The sequence below is a fragment of the Rhea pennata genome, chromosome 1, assembly GCF_028389875.1.
Source record: "Rhea pennata isolate bPtePen1 chromosome 1, bPtePen1.pri, whole genome shotgun sequence".
Lineage (NCBI taxonomy): Eukaryota > Metazoa > Chordata > Aves > Rheiformes > Rheidae > Rhea > Rhea pennata.
In genome coordinates, this window is record NC_084663.1 from 201,967,620 (window position 1) to 201,994,122 (window position 26,503).

The 26,503-nt window shown below is 36.9% G+C and overlaps 1 protein-coding gene across 1 annotated transcript in view; it reads left to right on the plus strand.

Annotated features, from left to right (window-relative positions):
• TRPC6 (transient receptor potential cation channel subfamily C member 6) overlaps positions 1 to 26,194 on the plus strand; it is a 105,098-nt gene extending 78,904 nt beyond the window's left edge. Inside the window, exons 5-12 of the mRNA XM_062567292.1 lie at positions 5,198 to 5,411; positions 7,269 to 7,496; positions 10,071 to 10,335; positions 12,373 to 12,568; positions 14,242 to 14,445; positions 22,671 to 22,754; positions 24,658 to 24,733; positions 25,596 to 26,194. Of these exons, the coding sequence (XP_062423276.1) occupies positions 5,198 to 5,411; positions 7,269 to 7,496; positions 10,071 to 10,335; positions 12,373 to 12,568; positions 14,242 to 14,445; positions 22,671 to 22,754; positions 24,658 to 24,733; positions 25,596 to 25,747 (1,419 nt within the window). The 3' untranslated portion in view covers positions 25,748 to 26,194. The remainder of the gene's footprint in view (positions 1 to 5,197; positions 5,412 to 7,268; positions 7,497 to 10,070; positions 10,336 to 12,372; positions 12,569 to 14,241; positions 14,446 to 22,670; positions 22,755 to 24,657; positions 24,734 to 25,595) is intronic.
• The last annotated feature ends 309 nt before the right edge of the window (positions 26,195 to 26,503 follow it).

Below are 26,503 nucleotides of genomic sequence, written 5' to 3' on the forward strand. Positions count from 1 at the left end.
AGTTACTGATGTTCTTCAGTAATAGATGTTATTTTAATGCTACATGATGATGGAATGGCTGCAGAATTACATGTTCTGGCAATTGTAATTAAAAGAAGTAAATGTATTATGTTAACTGCAATGAATATTAAGTGAAATTACTGTGATTAATCAAGAGTTGCCTTGTAGAAACAGTAATTTGGAAACAATGAGTTAAAAATGTTCTTCTTTGTGTAATTGTATTAACAAGATATGTTAATCATATCCAAAAAATAATAATTCCATTGGATTTGAAGGAAGAAAAAAGTACATAGGGGGCAGGTTTAGCTCAGTTGGTTAGAGCATGGTGCTACTAATGCCAAGGTTGCGGGTTCAATCCCTGTACGTGCTATGCTGAGGGTTGGACTAGATGATTTCCAGAGGACCCTTCCAATCTTACCATTCTATGATTCTAGCTTTGACTACAGGTGGTTCTACTCCCCGACTAAAAAGTAGGAAGTTACCTTTCTAAGAATTTTCACAGTGCTGTTATTAAATGCTGAAGCTGAGTGAATGCCTGGTTCCCCTTTTCTCTAACCGCCTGGAAAGTAGTAACAGAGAAATAGCTGTTTCTGATCCTCACAAATGCTGAAGATCTCATATCTCATTGACTCAGAGCTAGACTAAGTTCAAGCTGTGGATTGATTCCAGTTAGGTCAAAGGCAGGTTAGGAACTTCCACACAATAATGCTGACCCTTTCTTTATGTTAATGCTGATTAAAAGTAAATAGATACAAGTTGCTGAAACATGAATTCCAGAAATTAAAATAATCATCATCACTTTCCCAAAAGTCATGTATTTACCAGGAAGAACTATGTTGTTCTGGAGTCACTGGAGTAATGAGGAGTTAAATGTAACTTAATATTAGATGCTCTGGAATTTAGCAGGCTTTACCCTCTGCAGCCATGCTGTATCTCATTTTCTCTGAAGTCTGTTTCCAAAACTGCAGTAGAATAAAGCTGTTGAGTTCTCTAAAGACTGCAGAAAAATCACTCACATTGTTTATTTCCCACAAACACAATGTATGCAGTCCCTGCCAGCCATGCATAAGTGAATGTCTGATTGCATCTCTCTCAGCTGTGACTTGCTGGATTGTCAAGGCAGTGCTAATGTTCATTATATTCCATGAGGTTTGAATTGAATTTCAAATTTAATTGGTCACTATCCATTCTAAGTGGACACTGATGAAAGTTTTGCCTGAAAGTCTATCAGAGGTAAAGAAAATGGGATGCTATAAAGAGTAAACTACTGGTCACTGGTACAGGATAACTTCCATGCATTAAGCAGGTGGAAGAGTCCTATGTACAGAGTATATAAACAGGGGAAGAAAAAGGTCGGAAGAGAGACCAGAGGTCTTTGTGTTTCTTTTTATGGTTCTTTGAGAGGAGAAGGAGGGCTTATAGTTGGGAGCTTGGGGTCATATTTTTCTTTCTTTTTCAGTCTGGACAATAAAAATCAGTTATATCATTTTCACCTTCATATGTTGTGACCAGGGTATATATATGGATACTTTTGTCTAAAAATAGGCCTTCAGAATCACAGTACTTTAGTTGCTGATTTTCAAATACAGCAGTGAATTGTTATTTGCCATTGTTCTTTTCCAATGATTTATTCGCTCTTAAAGTCTCTTAAAGAGATCTTACATTCTGGAAAAACTGTCAGGGTTCAATGGACAGCATCCTATAAGGTGTCACATCATCCGTTACTTTCTAATCATCTTTTCCTGTGATCTGTACATTGGGTGTGTTTTGTTTCATTGTATGCTGCAAATGTAAAAACTAATTACCCTTTTCACCAGTCACAATTTGTTATCTTGTGCTTCACCAATACTTAAAAATTTGTTTCTTCTGTTTTTTGAAGACAAAAGCATTCACAGTTTGATCAGGATGGATATAACATGACTTGGAAAATTACAAAAGCCATGACTCCATGGCTCCAATACAGAACATTTTCTGTATCAACACAGTCCAACCTATGTATGAATTAGTGGAATTTTATTAATTCTTTATTAATTCTTTCTAACTCTTTTTGAGATAAAGTGTCCTTTCTTTTTCCACTTTGGCACTAAAGGCCACAGTGGTGGAGGAAAGAGAAGATTGTCACAGTATTAATGGTGAAAGTAACAGTGGAATTATTCTGGGTCATTTTTTTAAAATTCTCCTGCTATGACTCTGTGAAAGGCAAACAAAGAGCAGACCTGCTGTCTTCACAGGAACACTTACAGCAGCTCAGTCATTTACCTGTTTCGCTAAACAGTTTCCTGGTAAAGTTAGAAAAAAGTTAGTTAATGTGAGCCTGGATCACAGATGCTGAGTGGAGAGTTTCACGTCATGAAGAAATTTGGTAGTATTCTGTGGACAGAATCCAGTTGATTTGGCAAAAATTTGCTAGCGTCAGACACTGGAAGGACCAAAGGCTGCCCCTGCTTTGACTTTCGGACAGCTTTCCATTTGGAAGCACTCCAAAGTCTTGTCAACTCTGTGCTCTTTTTTTCAAGTCGATAACTCAGTGTAACTACAAACACAATTTCCCTCAAACTTTTAGAATATTGTTTCATTACATGACATTTTGAAAAAGTAAAATTGATCTGTTAGCTCCAAGAATCTTTAATACCTCTCATGGAGCCATTTAGCTATAATTAATAATAGACTCCAGATTGTTTAACTTTCGGAATTTATAAGTGTTTCAGTCAGCCTGTGGCCAAGACAAGGAATCTGAATTTTAAATTCGTTCTTTTTTCCCCATTCCCAACTCTGTGGGGTTGGGATTCCTAAAGAATTAATTTGCTCAGTCCCTCCCTGCTTCTAGGAGCAGTGTTCTCAGGGTTTGCACTGTGGCAGAGGAAGTGAGATTGACCATGATGTCCAAAATATGAGGATCTGAGGAACTACTCTTCCTTGAAATGTATATGCATTAACCCATTCTCTTACTAGCCCTTTTTTTTACCTTCTTGACAGATATGCCACATACAGTCATATTTTATCTGTTTTATATCAATACCATTCTCCATAATTTTATGATTCTGAATGTTTCTACAGAGTCACATGGAGGGTGAATAATATGAATCACTGGTTCCAGTCCCCTGCAATTTCAGATGATCCTAAAATAGACTAATAAAAAGAATTCACAGAATAACTGCTCCATGGCTTGTCCTTCCCAACAGCACAAGCTATAAAACACTCCCCAAGATTCTATAACAAACTAAAGCACAAAAGATCAGAAACCATGAAAAAAAGAAAAAAAAAGAAACTTATGTTACAGAAAGAGATCGAGGACATTCAGAACTTCATGTCCTTGGTCTCTGTAGCAGGAGGGAATTTATGATGTCAAAGTGTGCACTGAGAGCATATTAAAGAGCAACTCTAGCTTATAGAAAACTCTCAACATCTTGCAAGATTGTGCCACATCTTTACATTTTCCTCTTTCCTTGATACATATTTTCTGACCTTTATCATCTCCGTAAAGATATCCAAAATTACAAAACTGCTGCTTTAAGAGTTTGTTGGGTCATTTTGTTTTATCATTTTGTATATCATTGGAAGTTATGTCATCATAACTTCTAGCATCTGTGTAATCAGTTCAGCTGTAATCTATCCTGTTCCAGGAAGTTTTTAATATATATAGTAAAGATTTTGCTGTCTGTTTTGAGGTGTGGGGGGATAGGAGCTCAATCTTATAGATTTAATATTTTGGGTAAGTGATATATTAACATTACTTCCTGCAATATTTTTTCTTCTTTTCTGACTATGTCTCTTTCTGGCATCTGTCTTCTAACCCATCTTCATTTGTGAACACAAGCATAATGCATTTAAAAGGACACTGTCAAGGTACTTTATCGTTTTCCAACTCTGCTTTATTTTCTGTTGTTTATGACTACCCCTTGCTATCTTGAAATAAAATCTCCCATGACAAACACGTGTTCTCCTGTAGCTCACACAAAGCAATTAGTTACTGAAGCTCATCTCGTAAGACTGAAGGAATTCTGTACTACAAAATAAAACAATCATTTTATTAAATAGAGGAAATATGATGGATGGCATGGGTTTGCAAAAGAATATGTAAAAGAGTAGGGAGCTCGAATTTCGGGTCTGCTAACCTTGACAGTGTTCCTTTAGTAGTGTCTTATTTTTATATTTGTCTAGGTTTTTTAATGTTATCCATATTTGAGACTTTACTACTACATCCTCTGCTGCATCCTTTTCTTTGTTTCCGTAAAAGCTGGCCATAAAGTCAGCAAAATTCTGGCTTTGATATTGAAACAAATGTAGCAAGAACACTTAGAGCAATAAATTGTGTTTCTGCCTTTCCCTTCCTTCCTCTCCCTTTTCCAATGAACACAAATTGTTTTCTGTTTTATGGGAGATCCCTGACACTCGCTTTGAATTCTTCACATTGCATTTTTGTCACGTACAGGTATTGTCTTCATCAAAAATTAACAGAGGAACATTTTTCTGCAGCTGCCAATTAAGTGAATTAGCTAAGACTTTTACTATAAATACAGGCATTCTCAAAACATCTCCTGTAGTAAATAATGTCTAAAAGGTCAGTCATGTGTGAGTTTACATGGAACTTCAGGGGGTTTTAAGTGTCACGCTAAACCATTGTGAAGTTCTGCTTTGTCACCACAAGGCTGAGGACATTTCCACTGAAAGAGTTGGGAAGGTTCTGCAGAGCTATAAACAAAACTTTTTGAGGCCTACTGACATTTTTTTAAAATGAGGATAGATTGGAAAAACTGCACAGTACACACACAAAACTGTATATCGTATCGATCAGGAGGCAGAATACTTCAGTTATAATTTACTCTTGGTGGTAATGTTTTTAGTAAGTGTCAAAATCCCATTTTCTTTCCTACTTCCTAAAGATCACTACCTTGTAAATTAAAAGGATTTTAACAATAAAAATAAATATTTCTCTTTGTTATCCAAAATAAAGTTGTACCAAAAAAGTTATAAAATTATTTGAAAACACTGACTTAAAAAAATATATATATGGTGAAATTGGTTAACAAAATTATCCCCCTGAAATTAGCATATTTCTTTTAAAGGTAACTGTCAGGATGGCATCATAGTGCACATATTTCTTCAAAATATATATTTCTTTGTGTTACTGTTTTATACATTTGTATTTTGGGAAAAGGTAATAAAATATCTTTGTTTTTTATAACCTGTGTTGCAGCTGGGGAGGATCATGCGTGGACCATTTATGAAGTTTGTAGCCCATGCAGCCTCCTTCACCATTTTTCTTGGTCTGCTTGTCATGAATGCAGCTGACAGATTTGATGGCACCAAACTCCGACCCAATGAAACAACAGGCAATGTAAAACAGCTGTTTAGGATGAAAACGTCCTGTTTCTCATGGATGGAGATGCTCATTATTTCTTGGGTAGTAGGTAAAGATTAATTTTCACTTAAATCTGTCTTGCCATGTGAAGCTGGACTCCTATTTACTCCATTATTGTTAATGTTATGTGTAAAAATTGCAACAAAGACAGTTTATTCAATTGGCTGCATCCCCGCATGGCCTCATGTTTCTTCCTAGGTGTCAGCAGGCCTTCAGTGTGTCTAGTTAATAAGAAATATTCAGGTCAAGGACATAGGTGAAATGTACAATGGCTGAATATGGATGAATATAGTTTTATAAATATAAAAAAAAAAATGTCTACAATTTCTTTATTGATTTGACTCTGGCTGAGTGTCAGTTACCAAGTGGAAAGATTTCCACGTCATGGGCCAACTATTTTTGTGTCTAGTTGTCCTCTTCCGTCAAAATTCTCTTGTTTTGCAAATACTCCTTCAGAATTAATAGAATACAGGCATTATTGTTGACAAAAGAGAAGCAGTCTAGATCTCTGAATATTCAGTGGTGGATTTTCCTCTCCCAAAGTAGACACAAAATGAACACTGTGAACTGCATTAAACTGATCTGTACAGTTTGTTGATGCATTAGTGTTCAGTGTGAGTAAGAACCTAAGCATAGACCCTCAAAAATATTTTAACTAGTTCATTTCTGTTTACAGGTATGATTCCATTTATTCTAATAGGTTTTAGGCACCTAAATATTTTCAGGACAAGGGTTCTTAGTATTTGTTAAGTCAGTAATATGTGAGAGTTGAAAACAAGCGAAGTAAAATCTGTTCCCATTCAAGAATCTATGCATATAAAACCTTTCGATTTGTGAACTTTCCACGATTGAAATTGGAGCCATCTATACATAAACTGATTCTTATAGCATTAAAAGAGATTGACAGGCTTTATTTTATTGCTTGGTGAATATAAATTAATATGGTTGTGTATTATGGGAATAATATAGCAATTAGATTTCCAAGTATTGTATAAATATCTATGATTTCATCTATTAATACGAGAGTAAATAATGATCTTTCAACTTGAGAGCTTTTAGTTTACTGATTTAATCTATATTTATTTTTTTCAATGTCATGCATAAGCAGGTAGAAATTTTTGAAAAAGTAACTCAGAACATATGAATGTAGCATTACATTTTAACTACTGTAGTTATGTAATAATTGGCCTTACAGAAAGATTACTAAAAGGGCCTCCAGACAATTTCATTAAGTACTGTAAAAAATTGTGACATTATTCCAATTTAGTTTTTTAATTAACTCTCTTTAGAATCCTAGGAATTCAATTCATGATTAAGAAAATTTTATAGTCAAAAGAAAAATTATTTGTCCAAAAGAAAAGACACAATACATAGATATCATATTCATATATTTGATCATTAATGCAGGAGAGTTAGTAATCAAAGAAATACAACCTTTGCCTTATTGAAGAAATAATGGATCTGATTCTTACTTACATGCTTGTTTGTCACATATACTTGCAGTTTCAGTAAGACAGACTATACCCAGGGTATGCTGCAAATGAGGAAATGTTCATTCTGTTATTTGTTCTGCCACTGTTATATGACCATACCAGAGCATTTCTGCTCTTTCAGTCTCTTTCCGTGTCTGTAATGGATGGGGAATACTCACTTCCCATTCTTCTCTTTGAGTTATACAAGCAAAAGCACTATGAAGAATGATTATTATTACTCACATGAGGAAGAAGTACTGGCATGTATATGAATTTGCTAGTTCAATGATTTTAATGTGCATTTGAACTCCTGCTGACCAAAATCGCTTTGAGTTTGACTGTAATCGAGAGCGTATCCTGTACATAATAAAATATCAAATAAAATGAATGCAAAGCTAAAACGAACACAGTTTTCTCTGTTCTGTTTTACACAGGCATGATATGGTCTGAATGTAAAGAAATTTGGTCACAAGGTCCAAAGGAATACCTTTTTGAGTTATGGAATATGCTTGATTTTGGTATGTTAGCTATTTTTGCAGCATCATTCATAGCAAGGTTTATGGCATTTTGGCATGCATCCAGAGCCCAGAACTTCGTTGATGCAAATATGAAAGATCTGACAAGTCCCACACTGGAGCCCAACATAAAATACTACACTTTGGGTGAGTTGATTACACACAGTTAAAATTTTTTCTTGGATCAAGAAGAATTGATTTTCTGTTAATATCTCCAGCACTTTGGTTACATAAAATGCTGCTTAAGAAATTGCCACTGCTGTTTCTCTTTCTCATCTCTATTATATGATCACTCTCCCCTTTGCTACACTCATGCATCTCTTTTTAGGGCTGTTCTAGAACCCAGAGCACTGAAACGATACACGTTAAAATAACCCCATCCTCATCCCACACTCTTTTTTAAGGTCATTTTAGTCCAGGTCATTTCATTAATTCAACCACAAACATACCCTGCAGACATTCACATTGGCAGAGCTGAGATCATGGTGTAGTGTAATCCAGAGACAGACCTAAGCAATGAGACATAGGATCTTCATAAACCATCCTTGCAAAAAGAACTAATGTATCTTTTAATTACAACCATTTCTTTACTTAGAGACTCCATTATACTATTTCAATATTTCTCAAAACTAATCTCTTTGCCAGTAGGAGATTTAAAAAATTAATAAACTTGCTCAGCATATAGGAGAAATAAATAGAAGCTATATAGCCCAAAATGAGAAAAGGTTAAACTCTGTTTATATGTGCTCATATGGACACATCTCTCTCTGATAGTTTTCTCTATATAGTGAATTACATTGATTTATACCAATACTTCAAATACGATTTCTGATATTCATTATCCAGACTGTACAAAAAGCAGAGCAATTAATAAATATTCCAAACCCCGTTAAACTGTAATTTTCTAAATTTTACTTTCCAATTTAAAATTTCAGATAGAAAGTAATAAAGTTTCTAGTTAAGTATTAGTTCAGTTTTAAATAATACCGCCTTGAAAACCTTGCACACAGAGATTGAATTTATGTTCAGCTTCTGGACATAACAAGCATTATTCTTCTATCTCATTTATGCAACACAGTATTTTATCACCTAGCAAGGCAGTTTCTGTTGATATTAGTTGTGAGTAGGGACTCTGTTTTGCAGTTAAGCAAAGTTGAACCTCTTTTTTAGTGTGTGCATGTACATTGCAGTCTGCTTGTGTCACATTTGTGTATGTTAATATAGCATGGATAATATTCATAGCAAATAATTAGTGGCTAGGTTTTACCATAAACTAGTAAGCACGGTGCAGCTCATCTGGAGACCCAAAAGACATGTGTTTCCTAGCCTACACAGAAACATCTGCCATTACATTTTAGTTATTCTTGTAATCTGAGATAAACCTAGCATAGTCTACTGATGCTAAAGTACATAGTACTTTGCTGTATAGACATTTTGCTTGTTTGAATTCAGTGTGTAGTGGAGTTTACAGCAGACATATAATAAACTTAGAAAACTAAATAATATGCATATACCTGCAAGAAATGAACAGCAACTGACAAGGCAATGTGTATATATATATACATATATATATACTAATTGAGACTTTGTTATGCCTTAATCCATACAGTCATTCATTTGTTTGTCATATGAATATTAGCTTGGCAGTTAATTTCCTCAAAGAATATTATTTTATGTTATGTGTGAGGACATTTTGATGCATGAAAGAATGATAGAAATGAGTTTGTTGTATGCCAGGAAAAGACTGTCACCATTTCTCTGTAAGTCAAAGATAGAACAGATGGAAAAACTGGAGAAGCATCATAGTTGTCCCCATCCTTTGGGCTTGTGAATGGCACTTTCTGATTTCAGCTCCCTACATCTGAACAGTTCATTTTGGATAGCACAAACAAATCAGACACACATTTCTAATTTGCTTTGTTCACTTTTCTTCACTTGACACTATAAGCTGAATTTTACTTAAATTGTTTGAAATTCAACTCCAAAAAGTTATTTCAGCAGCCTTTCAGGCCATTTTAGTTGTTTGCATTTCCTTTATAATAAGCGGAGATCTCATCAATATAGTCAGTTGGAGTTGTGAAAAGAATTTAGATCCATCGTAGTGCAATTCAGTTGACCAAAGATGAGTGACTAGTGCCATTTGAGTAGCCAGAGATCTTCTCCCTGGCCTCCAGCTGCTTCTCCAAAAAGACCTCTCATAGTTCCAGACCTGTTCTACTCTTTCAGATACCCTAGGCATGTCTTGCGCACGCCTTCCCTTTCATCTCTCTATCACTCATTTCTCAATTTTGTCTCAGTTTTATCAAATTCTCTTCCTTTCTCTCACTTTATTTCTATAGCAGAATGTAAGACACTTGCTGAGCACTGCGAAGTAGCGGCCAGTCACTACTGGCACTATTTGAGCAGTCGTACTTGGCACATGGAAGTCCGAGGTAATAAGGATCTTAGTATTCACAGCTCCCAGTAATTTCACTTAAAAGAGGAAGTAGGTTTTCTGTGTTCCTTAGTTTCCAAAGGGTAAGCATAGCTACTCCTTATTTTTAGACAGTTTTATAATTTATCTCCTTGTGAAAATACATGATGCAAAATACAATAAAGGGGGGGGAAATGCTGTGAAGACGGTATCTCAAATGTTTCAAATTTGCATAGCTCCATTGCCTTCAAGTGAGCAACCTAAGGTGGGCATGAAAATCTGACAGAAACTCTCATCTTTGTTTCTAGCAAGAATAAACTGGGATCCATCTGATCCTCAGATCATATCTGAAGGCCTGTATGCAATTGCAGTAGTATTAAGTTTCTCCAGAATAGCCTACATCCTGCCAGCAAATGAAAGCTTTGGACCCCTGCAGATATCACTTGGCAGAACTGTGAAAGACATCTTCAAGTTCATGGTGATATTTATCATGGTGTTTGTGGCTTTCATGATAGGAATGTTTAATCTCTATTCCTACTATCTGGGAGCAAAAAAAAATGAAGCATTCACAACGTAAGTACAATTGCAATATTCATAGGCTGTTTTTATGGAAAGTCAGTTTTTGTATTCATTTTACTAATTGTTATATAAGGTTTGCATCTTTTCTGAAATCTCTTTCTGTTGGATCAAGTGGTAATTCTCTCTCTTGTTCTGGTGCTCATACATTATATTTAAAGTCAGAGAACAAGCTCTTGATTCCAAAAACACTGCTAAATCAGAAAGGACAGGCTGGGAAGGCAATGAGCAGTTGCCCTTTATATGTGAGAGTAGCGGGAGTGCACGAAGCTCTGCCTTGGGATGGATAATGAGCCAGTGGAGAGCTTATTGGACTTGTGGGCATATCAAGGTAAGTGATGTTGTGATGGGTGTCTGCTACAGACCATCTGATCAGGAGGAAGTAGAGGAGGCCTTCAGGCAACTAGAAGAAGCCTCACAGTTGCAGGCCTCGGTCCTCATGGGGGATGTTAACAACCTCAATGCCTTCTGGAGAGACAACACAGCAGGGCAGAAGCAGCACAGGAGGTTACTGGAGTGCATAACCAGCTGACACACCTGAATGAGGAGCTGGCAATGGGAGGCACTGTGTTGGACCTGATATTTACAAAGAACCAGTTGGGGATGTGAAGGTCGAGGGCACCCTTGGCGGCAGTGACCATGAGATGGTGGAGTTCAGGATCCTGAAAGAAGAGAGCTAAACAAATAGGATCACAACCCTGGATTTCAGGAGAACAGACTTTGTCTTGTTCAGGGACCTGCTTGGAGAATCCTGTGGGATATGGAGCTAGGGGAAAGAAGGAACAGGAGAGCTGACTGATTTTCAACCTCCTCCATGCTCAAGATTGGTCCATCATCACGTTACATTTTTACTCTTAATTTCATTGATTGTTTGTTCTTGTCCCATCATAAGAACAGAGGTTTTGAATCTGTTCTCTCTATCAGAAGTCCTTTGGTATACTTTGTTATACCTCACCTTTTTAGCTGTGATTTTAAGATAAATCACTTGAGTGGAAACTCAGTCTATTCTGTGTCTTGCAGCTCTTCTTCACTTAATTTCTAGCTGTCAGGGTGTTCAAGCAGCAGTTGTTATGAAGCATACTCATCCAAGAAAACAAAATTTGCCAAGAAGAAAAAAAGTAATTACCTCTTTCTTTATTATTATTAGTTCATATAACATATATAAAGTACCAAAAACTGCAATTCATTGATAGACAAATAATAAATTATAAGCAAGGAGATAACTTCACAACTAAAAAGATGACAAATTTCTTTTAATATTTTTTTCTTAACAATAATGCAGTAATATCAAAAACATCGTTTGCTACTGCATTTGGCTCATGGGGAATTGACACCTGTTCATCAAAGCAAAAGAAAATATGCCTGCAAGTGGGTGGAATGGCAAAAGATATCTCAAAAGTTATATGTATAATATGATAAGGAGGAAATATATTTTAATATAAGTATAAAAATCAAAATGAGAAAAATTCAGTATCACCACTCTGGGTTGGTGTGGGAATAGTGAATACTCAGCTGAAGAATTAGGTTTTGGGAAACTGCTATTTTGCAAAATGATGATTGAAACTCAGTAATCTTGTCTCTTTCACTATTTCAGAATGTTATTTCATACTAATGGTAAAATAGTTCATACTAAGTAAACTAATAGTGCAATTATAATAAAGTATTTACAAATTAGTTATTTTTGTAATTTACGTTCACGTTGCAGGTAAGCATACAGTATGCAGTTTAAAGTAATTGATAAGTGAATTGCTTTAATGTTCTTTTGAAGATGTACAATTAGTTCCCAAACTGAATGAAATGCTTTTATTGTCAGTTCTACAAATGTTTTAAATGTTTAGAGCCTTGTATTATGAAATGGCCAGTATATATGAAATTAAGTAATATACTCACTCTGCACAATGTTGCTCTGATAATATTTAATGTTATGATAAAACCAAAATTTGTATATTATATAAAAATGGTAACTGGCATTTTATACAATAATATACAACTTTTGTTCAGTAACATATGCGTATTTTCAATTTCTCCATTTAGTGTTGAAGAAAGTTTCAAGACATTGTTCTGGGCTATATTTGGACTCTCAGAAGTTAAATCAGTTGTCATCAATTATAAACACAAATTTATTGAAAATATTGGTTATGTCCTTTATGGAGTCTATAATGTTACCATGGTCATTGTCTTACTGAACATGCTCATCGCAATGATCAACAGTTCATTCCAGGAAATTGAGGTAAAAATTCCATTTGTGATGAAATAATGCTGGACTTACTTTTACATCTAATTGACTAAATCTGGAAAAATCTTTTTTATTGTCATCTTAAGAATATGCTTTTTGAGAAAAATAACACAGACTTTTGGGGTAGATTAGCAAAAAATACTAATCCCACTATCTATTTTTATTATAAAATACAAAAACTAGCTGGAACTACCACTAAGCTCTGTAGTAGTAAAGTAAATGGAAACTTAGCTTCACAAGCTTGCAATAGTAAGAATTAGACTGGACTAAGAGACTTCTGTGGAACTACATTATGTTCCCAACACGGATGTGCTGAATCTTTCCTCGTTTGTAGTTATTATTTGAATAGTGTCCCTCTCGCTGCAAGGATGGTCTTGTTCCTCTGCTTTGACCTTGTAAGCAGATCTTAAACATGCTGTTTTCTTTTTTTTTTTTCAATTAAAGAACCGTTACTTTGATCCTTTATAGCGAATAAAACTTTATCATCTGACAAAGTAATCAGCATGAAATTTTGTATGCTTGAGGGAAAAAAAAGCTAAATCATATCAGTTTAGAGAAGAGGGAAGCTGATGTCCAGAACCTCAGGCCATCCCAATGTTTCCTAGGATATACTCTTGCCATACTGCAGCAGAATCAGGTTTCTGGTTGTGTGACACTGCTCTGATCCCAGCTCCTGTGCTCTGGTTTCGGACTACAGTGTTGTCCAGCTTGAGCAAGAGCAGCATGTTCTCCAAGGAGATTCGAATTCTTCTGACCTGACCACAGAACAACCAATCAGGTTCAGAGCTCTAAAAAACAGGCGATTAGCCAAAAAATCTAGTGACTGAATACAAACAGATTCTAAAAACAGTTACAGTAATATTGAGCCATGTCCCTGAGCCTGACCTTTCTGCAGAAAAACCTCTTGAGCTTTAAAAGGAGGAATAAAATCAGTGTTTTGGCTCTCATAAATGCTCAAGATAAAGCATGGTGATGACAGTATGCCTGGTTTAATCATATATTTCAGCAAGTGAAAAGAATTAGGTAAGAATCATCTGATTATCTTATTTTTAAAATTCATATTTAAAGTATTAGACCAAAATTCTTTATTTAAAATTCTGATGCTATATCTTCATAAAAAAGATAATGGAGGAAGTGAACTGAGACAGAAGAGACAAAAAGGTAAGAAACCAGAGCTTGTAGTCTCAAAGAAATGTTTACATTTTTGTTATGTTAACAAAGAATTGTTCCATATTCTTTACTGAACAAGACAGTGTTGAAAGCAAGTAAGTAGTCAAAGAAGTGCTGGAGGATGAATTTGAGTGTTGTCATCAAGCTTTAAATCAGGCATTGAATTGTATACTTTTATCAGTCTGCCTACAAAGAGCACCAAACAAAAAGTCTACCTTTGCGATCCTATATTGCAGACTAATAACACTCACTCTGGAGTAAGAGATGTTTAATTCAAATCCACTTTGTTCTACTGTAATTACAATACTTTGTATGGATTAATAAAAAAGTTCCATTCACTGAAGTTTGGTTTTCCTAGATTATAAACAAGCTCTTGATCCCTTTAAGAGTAACTTCAACCAACTGCATTCAAAACACACATAAAATTTGCCTGCAGCTTCTTCAATAGACAAGATGGTATTAACATTGTATTAAATAGCAATGTTTTGGTTTTGCAGGATGATGCTGATGTAGAGTGGAAATTTGCAAGGGCTAAACTTTGGTTTTCTTACTTCGAAGAAGGGAGGACTCTTCCAGTACCCTTCAACTTAGTGCCAAGCCCAAAATCTTTGCTGTATCTCTTACTGAGAATCAAAAAATGGATCTCTAAACCATTTCTGTGCCAAAAGAAAAGTTTTCAGGAAGATGCAGAGATGAACAAGGTAACTTTATAGTGTGTGTGCTGATTTTAAAAGATTAAAAAACAATTTTCATTTTTCATTGTTGGTGCTGACCTCTTTTCTGATGAATTTCCCATCTACTTAGTCCAAAGTGATACTTCTGAAGTCAGTCAGTAGAAACAAACTGAAATTCTTTGTTTTCTAATGTAAACACTTTTTTAAACTTACAATCACTTAAGTTCAAAAATACTGTTCTAAATTTAGAGTTCTTCCTCCTTATCACAGAATAAATGAGGTTAGAAGAGAGCTCTGAGGTCTCTAGTCCAACCTCCTCCTCACAGCAGAGTCGGCTATGAAGTCTGACCGGGTTGCTCAAGGCTTTTTTCTGGTTGGTTCTTGAAAACCTCCAAAGACAGAGACTGCGCAGCTCTCTGGTCAACTTGTGCCACTGCTGGACTGTCCTCATAGAGAAATTTTTTGCCTGATATCCTGTCTCACTTCTCGTATTTCGATTTATACCTGGGGTCTTTTGTCCTACTATGCACTGCTGTGAAGAGCCTGGCACCAGCTCCTCAGTGACCTCCCTGTAGGCACTGGGGGCTGGTGTCACTTCCCCCAAAGCCTCCTCTACTGCTGGTTGTTGAACAAGCCCAGCTCTCCCAGCCTCTTCTCACAGGTCAAGCACTTCAGCCCCAGCCATCTCGGTGCTATTCGTTTTGTTACCAGCCTCCAGGTAGAGATGACCCATTAACCACTACCCTCTGAGCCCAACCATCCATCCAGTATGTTACCCGTATGGTTATCCACCCATCTAGACTGTAACCTCCTAATATAGATACATGAATATCGTGAGAAGAAAATGTTAAAAGCCCTGCTATATCAAGATAAATGACCGATGCAGTCATTTTTTCAAAGGCAATCAGGATGATCAAGCAGAATTATCCTTGGTAAATCCATGCTGACTGTTGCCAGCCACCTTCTTCTCTATGTGCCCAGAAACGTGCTCTAAGAGGACTCACTTCATTATTTTCCAAGGTACCAAAGTGAGGTTGAGCAGCCTGTAGTTGCCCAGATCATCATTTGGGCCTTTTTTGGAGGATGATACTGAGAGTCATCATTCTCCAGCTATTGGCTCCCAGTCTGCATGATCTTTCAAAGATGATAGAGAGCAGCCTTGCAAACACATCAGCCAGTCCTCTCAGCCCCTTAAATGCAGCGCACTGTGTCCCTTGGATTTGCATTGGTCAAGTCCTCTCAAGCAATCCCTGATTCAAACCTCATCCGCTGCTGGTTGTTCTCCTCCTCCCTCAGCCTCTTTGCTATGCAGAGTCCTAGGAGATTTTGTTGCTGAAGACTGAGGCAGAAAAGGCATTGAGTACCTCAGCCATACCTGTCCCCTGTCAGTGCATTACCTGCCCTGTTCAGCAGTTGGCCTGTATTTTCCTTGTTTGGCCACTTGCTACTAATATAGCAGTAGAGGTTCTTATTGCCATCATATCTTGTAAATGTCAGCATTAGGTGAGTTTTGGCTTTGCTAACACTATCCCTATGTGCCTGGGCAATGTCTCTAAGTTGCCCTTTTGTAGGTTGTCTCTGCTTTCACTAAGAATGCAGCATTCTGTAATCTGTTTTATTTACATGATAAGTATAGTCATGTACTTGAGTTGATTCATTACTATATCTGATAGGCTTATGAAAAGAGTTTATAGTCAGTGTCTTTTCCTTGCAGTGTCTTGGTATAAATTAAATTAATTACTTTGTGAGAATATAGGGCATAGCACATCACGTTAGGTGATATTAGAAGTGTGCAGACTGGCACTGTAACACGTAAAGGAAGAATGTAAAACAGTAGGCAATTGAGCGTATGGTAACATAACATTCACAGGAAAAAAAAAGACAGGTTTGTTAAAAAAAAAATACAGATGGTAGAATCAAATGTGGCCTTTCTGGATTTTTTTTTTTTTTTTTTTTTTTTTTTTTGAGTGGATAGTTGTTAAACTAGATAGTAGACTAATCCTTGAGTCTGTCATTTGCTCTAGTCATTTGACTGAGGACCAGTAAAGAAATTAGGTGCTTGTGTCAGCTCTTTGTTACAAATCATAGAATCATAGAATCAGTAAGGTCGGAAGGGACCTCTGGAGATTGTCTAGTCCAACCTCCCTGCTCAGCAGGGGCACCTAGAGCATGTTAGACAGGGTTGCATCCAGGCGGGCCTTGAGGATCTCCACAGAAGGAGACTCCACAACCTCTCTGGGCAACCTGTGCCAGTGCTCCGTCACTCTCACAGGGAAGAAATTCCCCCTCACGGTCAGGCGGAACTTCCTGTGCTTCAATTTCTGCCCATTGCTTCTTGTCCTGTCACATGGGACAACTGAAAAGAGTTTGTCCCCATCCCCTTGACACCCTCCCTTCGGGTACTTGTACACATTGATAAGATCTCCCCTCAGTCTTCTCTTCCCCAGGCTGAAGAGGCCCAGCTCTCGCAGCCGTTCCTCACAGGGCAGGTGCTCCAGCCCTCTGATCACCTTCGTAGCCCTCCGCTGGACTCTCTCCAGTAGCTCCGTGTCTCTCCTGTCCTGGGAAGCCCAGAACTGGACACAGGACTCAAGATGAGGGCTGAGCAGAGGGGCAGGATCACCTCCCTCGGCCTGCTGGCAACACTCTTCCCAGTGCACCCCAGGAGACCATTGGCCTTCCTGGCCACAAGGGCACATTGCTGGCTCATGGTCAACTTGTCATCCACCAGCACTTCCAGGTCTTTCTCTGCAGAGCTGCTCTCCAGCAGGTCAGCCCCCAGCTTGTACTGGTGCCTAGGGTTATTTTTCCCTAGGTGCAGGACTCCGCACTTGCTCTTCTTGAACCTCATTAGGTTCCTCTCTGCCCAGCTCTCCAGCCTGTCCAGGTCTCTGTGAATGGCAGCACAGCCCGCAGGTGTGTCAGCCACTCCTCCCAGCTTGGTAACATTGGCAAACTTGCTGAGGAGGTACTCCGTCCCCTCATCCAGGTCATTGATGAAAAAGTTGAACAGGATGGGAAGATGCGAAGAACAGTTTTTCATGACAGATGTAGTCAGGATTGTCCCTTCTCTGCCATCTATCCTCTGTTTAGCTCTCCTCCTTCCATTTCACTGTTATTTTTCCTTTCCTTTTTTTTTTTCTGCATTCCTGCTCTTTGGCCTTCCCTGTCCTTATTCATATTGCATGTTAATATTACTGGTTGAACACCAAAAGAGAAAAAAAAATAGTTGCAATCCTAGCAGAAAAAAAAATCTAGCTATATGAGAAAAAGTTAAAGTCTGTGCGTGTTACAAGCTTCTGTCTCTGGCTAAATACATAATAGATTATAAAAAACAAACACAAACACTACAAATACTGTCACTAAAATCAAGCTTTTTATTGGCTTCAGATGTCTCTTGTACACTAGTAATTTTTTTAGCATTTCACAGATCTCACTTCATTTTATTTGGAAAATCGCATCCTAATAATGTAGTTAATATCTATCTGAGGTGATAATACATTTGTTTGAATTTTTAGTGACTCCAACATTTGCAAAACATTTTTAAAGCTGCTTGGTGTAAATTGATTTTACAACTTCAGTGGGTAACAAGGATATCACTGAAAAGTTATTACTTTAAGGAGATATATATAAACTTCAAACTAGGTGATGGTGAGAAGTGGCAAATTGGTGGACTTTTTCTTATTCATTTTGTTTATAAGTTTCTGAAGTGTATAAGTAAGCTAGAACCTAACTATTAATGAGTAGTTTTAATAAAACTTATGTTCCTACATAACTTAGGTGTTCTTGACATCCCATTCTTGCACCCTAAAGAAAGATGCAGGGTTTTTATCTTTCCTCTCGCAGATCACATTCATACCTAGGAATTCAGGTGGCTAAAAGACGCAAATTGAAATAATTACCAATTCTAGATGGAACCCTAAGTAAGGTTTATGTCTAGTTCTAAAGGAGCATCTCTGAAGGACTGCTGTGAGAATGCAACTATGGTTCATCAGATTTTTTTCTAATCCTGAATTAGTTTTTAGTTCCTTTTTAGTCTTTGATATTAATGCTTTCTGCCAGCTGCAGATTCTGGAATATCAAACATTAAATGAAATGTGCTTACTTCCCAGCCAAGTCAAAGCATACTTCCCAAGCCAAAGTAGCTACAAAATTTCAAGTAAATTTTTTTGGAAAGGAAATCTTACATTGAAAAACCAAAAAGCAGCTGGACTTAATCATTCATTTCTCAGCTTTTGCAGTAGAAGGACTGATACTGCCAGATGATTATATTTTTTCTTAGCTTTTGGAGTGCCACCTGCTGTGGAGTTGACTTTACCAGAATCCGTTAGGTACAATCCTTTGCACTTCTAAAAAACAACTAAAATGTTTTTGCACCACATTTTGATCTGTTATTGCTGTTGTGGGGCTTTCAGAGCATCTTCTCAAAGACATCATCAGGCTTCCTGTTTTTTTTCACTTTGGACTCACCGCAGTGATTGATCCTACTGTGACTTCTGAGCCGGCCATACTCAAGGGAAGAGCTGCTGCAAGCAAAATGACCTGTGTGAAGATCAGATAAAATCTATCAGGATCAGACTCATGATTTGGTGGCTTTGTCAATGCTAAAAATCAGCAGTGGCAGATATCCTATAGAAGCTATTTTCTTGAAACATGGCCATTCAAAAAAATTACAGAACAATTAATTATTAAAAATCACTCACTCAAACCATCGCTCTAAACTTTCACTTGAACAATACAAAAATTGTTATTTTCATTTACCTAATATACAACACAGAAGCTGAAATTTTCACAAATGAGCTCTGGTTCTGGGAGTTCAAACTGAGTCATTTTCTGGGAATCTACACTTGTCTAAGTCCATACAATTTACTGGCATTTCAGGTCATCAGCTGTCTCTGGCAATTGGATTTAAAACATTAACAAAGTGCAACGCAAAACAGCTACAGTAATTACAGATGACTATTCTAAGTGTTGCATTGATTTTCAATTAATATTAGAAACTGACCTAACAGAAGCAAGTTGGAACAAGAAAGTTTTTTTCTAAGAGGAATGGCCCATGCATACTGTATTTCTCCTTTCTCACAGTACTCCTGGAGAAGATCACTGGAGTATTTAAATTATCTTTTTTCCTTTCAGTTTCTTGTGTGCTGATTTTCAGTAGATATTACTGAATACTATTTTGGCTATTAATATGGCAAACTTAGTTTACTCCTGTAGTTTCCTGGAGAGGAGAAGCCATAGACATGAAGCTTAAAGAGAATTTACAAATTTTGTATAGAAACAAAGTTATAATGAAATCTTGGCAATCTCTGCCACCAAGTGGTCGTTCAGTACTGGCCAATAAATGATCTCTCCTTTTATAGTTATATATAGGTAGATTTAATGATGTTACACACTTCGTATTTTCCTGCCTACTCTCAAATTGCAGTCCTCTTAGTTAATTAAAAGTACATTGTTCATCCCCCAAAAATGCAGACTTCTGAAGCATCAAGGGTAAAATGAGGATGTTACAGTATGTCTTTGCTTTTAGCAGTTTACAATTTCTCATTTTACTCATTTCACCAAAAATCATTGATTGTGCTATTTCAAGTAAAAATCAAGATTATTATTTAAATTAGATGTTTTAATTAAATTTAAACGTTTAAAATGATCCAATTTAAAATAAAATTGAAACTGGTAGCCAATATTACAGATTGCACTTGCATTTGGAGATTACGTGTAAAGTGATAAGTAACATTGTTGAATAGTATCACTATTGCAAAGAAAGTTAGAGCTCCAGAACAGCTGGATCACTGGCTGTGCTGCTGAAGTCAGTGCTTATGTCCTGGAGCAGCTTTGATCAGGAAGACTTTCCTCTGCGTCTGCAGAAGAAGCATACTTTTCATTCTACCATATTATTTCCAAAAATAGTTCCTTCACACTTAAGACACTAGGAGCTGAAAAAAAAAACAGGAGGCCCAAGAGAATGGTATTTATTAATTCTGAAATCCTGAAAGATTTAGTGATTACACAGTCATGTAAACTCACTACCCACTACTTTTTAAAAATAAATCAGAAACATAGATTAGAAAGCATACTTAAATAAATTATATTTTCCAAATGTTCAAAATGTTTAAGGTAGTTTTATTCAAGCAATAAAAAGCAACAATAGATAACTCTCTTTTTATATATCCTTAATTCAATGTCAGTACAAATTCAGCTGAATATGTCAGGGATAAATATCAATCATGTAGTATATATCTTCAGTCATTATTTTTGTATATTTCAAGTAAATGTATTACGAATAGATACATAATTTAAAAGTGTGTTTATATAGAAGTTGTAAATCTTTTCTAATGAACAAAAAATTTCCAAATTCAATATGAATTTTACATTAAATAAAATTTAATATATTTCACCAATAAGAATAACCCTTTCTTCAGGAAAGACAATCAAAGTACAATTACTAACCAGAATTTAAATAATATTTAAATTGCTCCCTTTTTGGAGATTTATGAAAACTATTTATTCATCTTAATTTGCTTTACCATAAAAGTAAACCATTTTCAAATAAAGTCACTGGAATTCTAGAAAATCAGAAAACTTCTAATGAAAACTCTCCACAGGACCTAGGAGAATTGAGAATTTTAATTATGTCCTCGTTGCTGATTAAGTGAGTGCATCTGATGGCTCATTCAGCATTTTTGTACCTATACAACTCCCAAATCTGCTATTTTAGCTTTGGCTTGTGTTAGTACATGTAATGGGAATTAGAACTAAGCTCTAATAAAGCCGTCTACGGAGCCATTTATTTTTATCGTTTTCCAGCTGACATGAGGTGTGTATTTATCATATACTCCACATTCCTATTTCCGTTTCTTCTCAAAGCTCAGCTGCAGGCAAACTCCCGTTACACGTTGGGAGGATGTTGTGGTTGGAGTCGTAGGAGGGATGGCTGCGGGGAAGCTGCAGCTGTTGTTGGTAGCGGGCGTTGCAGCGCCTGCTCCCGCATCATGCCACGGCTATGCAGCTGGAGTACCTCACCATCCTTTGCTTTCCTGTCCACCCAACCATACTGCTGTGTATCCCTCCTATTACCTGCCAAGCTCCTGAGCACTCTAGTTTGCTTAGCTCTAAGTGCTCAATACCATAAAATACAAGGATAACCAATAGAGAAAACCTCACTAGAAGTACAAGATGATCCCACAGGATCTGAGACATTGCAATCATAGCCTTTTTTTTTAAATAATAATAATTTTATTGTGACATGTCAAATCGCAGAGAACTGACTTTTTGATGGCAGTCCCACTTACTCATCATCCAGGTCAATCATGATATATTATTAATCATATATTTTTTTTAATTTCTTGTAATGTTATGCATGGAACTGACCCCATATCTGTCAAAACTCATATGATCCACTTCTTTTTGGCAGTTGCTATTGACTCTTACTGAGGTCAAAATCATTGCTGTTGAGTTTCAGTCCATCATTCTGTAATGTGGTCCTTCGCAATGCCATAAATTAGTAATGTGTCCGGGCTGGTACACACACTGTGCTCCATCTTGGAGTGATGTCTCTTCCTTTCACCATGGGTAGTAAAGAGAATGCTGTTCAAAAATATCCACTGATGATCTGGTGGTTGCTGACATGAACTGCGCTAACCTTCGGACAACCTTAGTTGACTAACCTTAGTGCAAGTGACAGGAGAAGCAAGCTCATGTATTTTGTGATAGGGGAGGTTACCTTCATTACAAGGAAGTGTTAAAAATGAAGAGACAATTTTGCCATCATTTCTTCCCTTCCTGGGTTTCTCGCACTCCCTGTGCTGACCCCATCTCCTGCAGCTGCACCAGCCCGTGCATGGTGACACAGCACAACCACAAGGTGAGGTGGGGCTTCCTCTTGCTCCTCTGGGCGTGGACTGAGGCAGCAGTGGGTGCTGTGCAGAGCGAGAAAGCTGCCTGCTTCCTGACTTTCCTATAACGCAGTCTGAAGGAGTTAATTTGAATTTGTGCGATGAAATTCTGACTGCAAGGGTACCAAAGTATAAGACCCTTCTTGAGCAGGGGGGTTGGACTAGATGATCTCCAGAGGTCCCTTCCAACCTCAACCATACAGTGGTTCTGTGACTCTGTGAAAACTTCAGAACAATAATTGAACACTTCAAAAAAAATATGTTAATATTCTATCGTATTTGAAATATTTGCATGAAGTAATTTAAATGTATGATTCCTGTATTTATTTCTTATTATAAATAATGTTTCTGTTTTAGCTTGGTCAAAGGAAGCAGTCAAGTGTAAGAAGCTCAGATGAAATCCACTTAAACAGTTTAAACAATCCTCCAAGACAGTATCAGGTAAAAAATCAGCTTATTTTTAAACAAAATAAAGAAGTAGTACAGCTGATGGGTCAGACTGGCAGCATGAGGACAGTTTTGAATTTATGTTAAACAATATGAATTGTGAATGAATGCACAGACCTTGTGTATTTCAAAAATATATGCAATGATTTAGTATTTACAGTACAATATTTTTGTTTGTTTCTTGATTCTTTCCTAAATGCCATCCATATAATGCAGCGTTTTTTAAAGAGTTCAAAAAAGTATTTTACTTTCATAGGCTCAGTCCTCAACTGCACAATGCAAATTAAGAAAACCAAAAACGGAAGAAAAATCTTTTCCCAGTGAATTGGCTAAGGCAGCTTAGCTGCGTGTGCCACATTTCTATATTCCAACACCCCAAAATTACAGTTCGCTTGCAGCCTGGTTTCCCTGCAGTCCTTTGAAATACTGGTACGTTCTGCTTATTCTTTGATTCACAAATGACTGCAAGTTATGTGTGAGGGCATAAAGAGATCCAACACAGCCTGCAGGAAGGCCAGCTACTGTGGCCAAGAAACTGCTTCTTTCCTTTCTCTCATAGTACCACAAAGCTGTTGGGAAGGAACCGTCAAGAACTGCTTGGTAGAATAGGGCCATCTGAGTCCTGCAAAAGGGTGTGGAAAAAAGCGTGGAATTAAGTATCAATATCTTTTTTAACCATAGGATAGAAAAAGTTTGCCTCCTTAGGCGGGATACTCTGCACCGCTCTTACGTAATATAGTGTCTGTACAGGTTTATTCCAAAAAATGGCTTTTTGCAGTTTGCCTGTTATGTTATGATGCAGTGATAGATATTAAGATTGCAAAGTTATCCCGTAAACATGAGGATGTGTGGCTTTGTATTTGAAACATTGTCAGATTATTAGACTAAACAGTACAGCTATTGACCTTGCAAACATGGCTGTAATGATGCTCTGGAATCACTAATCTAAGATAATTCACCTCAGAAGGACTTCTGGTCAGGTCTGTTACTGTGGAGACAAAAGCAGACACATAAACCTATGTATATTTTCTATTTTGTAGTGAAAAACAAAAAATACTGTGTTGTCATGGTTTACACCATATGAAATTATTAAAACCAGAGAAACTGCCTCAAAGGTAGTTAGAGTCTTTTTCCGTGTAGAAGCAATTTAAACTAATGGCAGAATTAGGGGCAGTATTCAACTCTCCTATAAAGGTAAAAATTTACACTTGAGCTGGTTGGGCTAGGTCCCCCTTATAAGTGGAGAGGGGTAGACATTCAAAGGGTGTGATTTATTTGATCAGTTTTAGAGGTTTGAGATGAATTGTGCTCTCAAGTGTCCATAAAGGCAGTTTAAGGTGACTGCCTCAGATATGGATATTTACATTATAAATTATCTGTATTTGGTCAGATAAGTCCCAGCTAAGGTGCCTAAATGACTCTTAGAACATGAGTCTCATTTTCTCTAAGCATCATATTGGGAAAAAATAACTTATTGGATAAATAAACTGTTTGCATAAAGATTTAGTAATGAGCACTGCTGATGAAGGTCATTATCATCTTCTGATAACAATAAAGACTAGATGTTTTCACCTGCATGCAGATCCAAGGTGCAGCTGATATTAATCATCCTCATAGACTCCAGTAGTAGTCTAAATAAAGCTTTTGAATGCTAACCATAGTAAGATATATTTAGTTTTCTAGCTTAACATACACATATGTATTTTTCAATAATAAAGTTTAAATATCTAGTGTCGATGAAAGCAGAGATTTTTATGAAATACTCCTTTACCTGGGCAAATGCTGGACTGGAATGTCTGAATGCAAGAGATTACAGAGGTCATATGTTGACATTTCATAACAATACTAGAAAGTCCAGCTAAGAAAATTTCTTTCTTTTTTTCTTTCTTCTCCACAGAAAATAATGAAGCGTCTCATTAAAAGATACGTACTGAAAGCTCAGATAGATAAAGAAAGCGATGAAGTCAATGAAGGTGAGTTTGTTGATAATTATGTGTTTATATTAAATGAGAGAATCAAAACAAACTACTTAAAATGAGTACATATGCCACCTGAAAACATGTTTTCAAAATAGTTGTTTATAAATATACTTGACATTTTCACAATGCAAGATATAAAATTAATGTGAGATTGAAATTAAAGAAGAGATGTAGCTACGGATCTCTGCTGTCCCACCAGAAGTTATCACCAGCCTGGTGCCCACATGTCAAGAGTGTTTGCCCCTTTGAGTAATGCTCATGTGTATCCTGTAGTGGGGCTGCATTTAATGCAGTCTTTCTGGCTTTTGAGGGCTTTGCGGGGGCACTCCCAAATGAGTTCTCCCTTGTGTGGAGATGTGTGTTTATAAGGGAAGTGTTCACATACTTCAGCCTTCTTTTTGGTGTGATTTATTAGCTGGAAACGTAGAGCTGGCACCATTCATGGTTCCCTGGTGAATGCACTACAGAGAAATGTTCTCTTCTGTTTGCGTCCCTCCAATGCTGGAGAGACACTGAGTGCAGCAGGAAAAGCAGAGGAAAGCTCTCTTCCTAACAGCACGAGGCCTTGCTGTTGGCCAGAGAGGCTTAGCACCCATGGGTTCCTGTATGCCAGTCCACCACTCACCCTCTCTTGTAGCAGTTTGGTGAACTGGTGCGATCTCTCCCAACTTGTCTGTGTCCTGTACTGCACCTTCATAGTCCAATCTATAAGCTACCGTTCACTGACAGGTCACAAAAAAAATCCCACTTTTTCTGGTTCAGCAAAGACATACAGAAATAACCTGTGATAACTGTGAGACTAGATATGCTATTTTTTCCTTCGTTCCTTAACAGTGTGACCTAATGTCTCCTATAGGTGAACTGAAGGAAATTAAACAGGACATCTCAAGTCTCCGTTACGAACTCCTTGAGGAAAAAACTCAAAATTCAGAGGACCTGGCAGAGCTCATAAGGAAGCTTGGGGAAAAACTGTCAATTGACTCTAAGGAAGAAGAAAGCAGGAGATAGCCTGCATTTTAAAAATGCAACAAAACATTAACAATTCACTTAAAGCCATATTTCTGTTTTTCTCAAGTCTAGCTCACATTTCTACAACAGATTCAGAAATTAAATCATGTCAGCTCTTTATGGAAAAAACACAGTGGCAAATCCTCTGTGTCTGTGGTAGAGAGGAAATATCACTTGAGTAAAGGTATTTATTTATTCTTTGCCTGCTGGAGAAGAGTTAATTTTAGGTCATTCTAACATTCAGCTTACCTCTTACAGAATGCCAGTGGAATCTTGATAAGCCCAGTCATTGAAGACTAAAAGCATAAAGCTAAAGTTTTCCTGCATAATTTTTTGCAAATTTCTGTTTGAAGCAGAAGAGGAAAATTCCAGGCTTTTAGATATTTGTATCAAAATCTATTTAGTTTTTCAAAGAAATCATTCCTAACAAGCAAAAAAATAAATAAATAAATAAATAAATAAATCTGCCTTTCTTCAGAATCTACAGGATAATGAAGTAACTTATTTGAATGTTTCCTTGAAAGGTAGGTAGCTGGATACTCAGAGCACTGTGTTATACTCTTCCCTACTTACCTCTCTGTTAGTGCTGAACTATCCTGTCAGATACGTAAGTTCTTCTGGGAGGCAGTGCATTAAGAAAGAAATATTTTTCACCAAGTATATTAAAAGCTCTTGCTGAGGCCTGAAGAAAACTCCTTTAATCCAGATGTAGTTTATTCTTGAAGCGCTCATCTATTTAAGAATTCCAAACTTGTC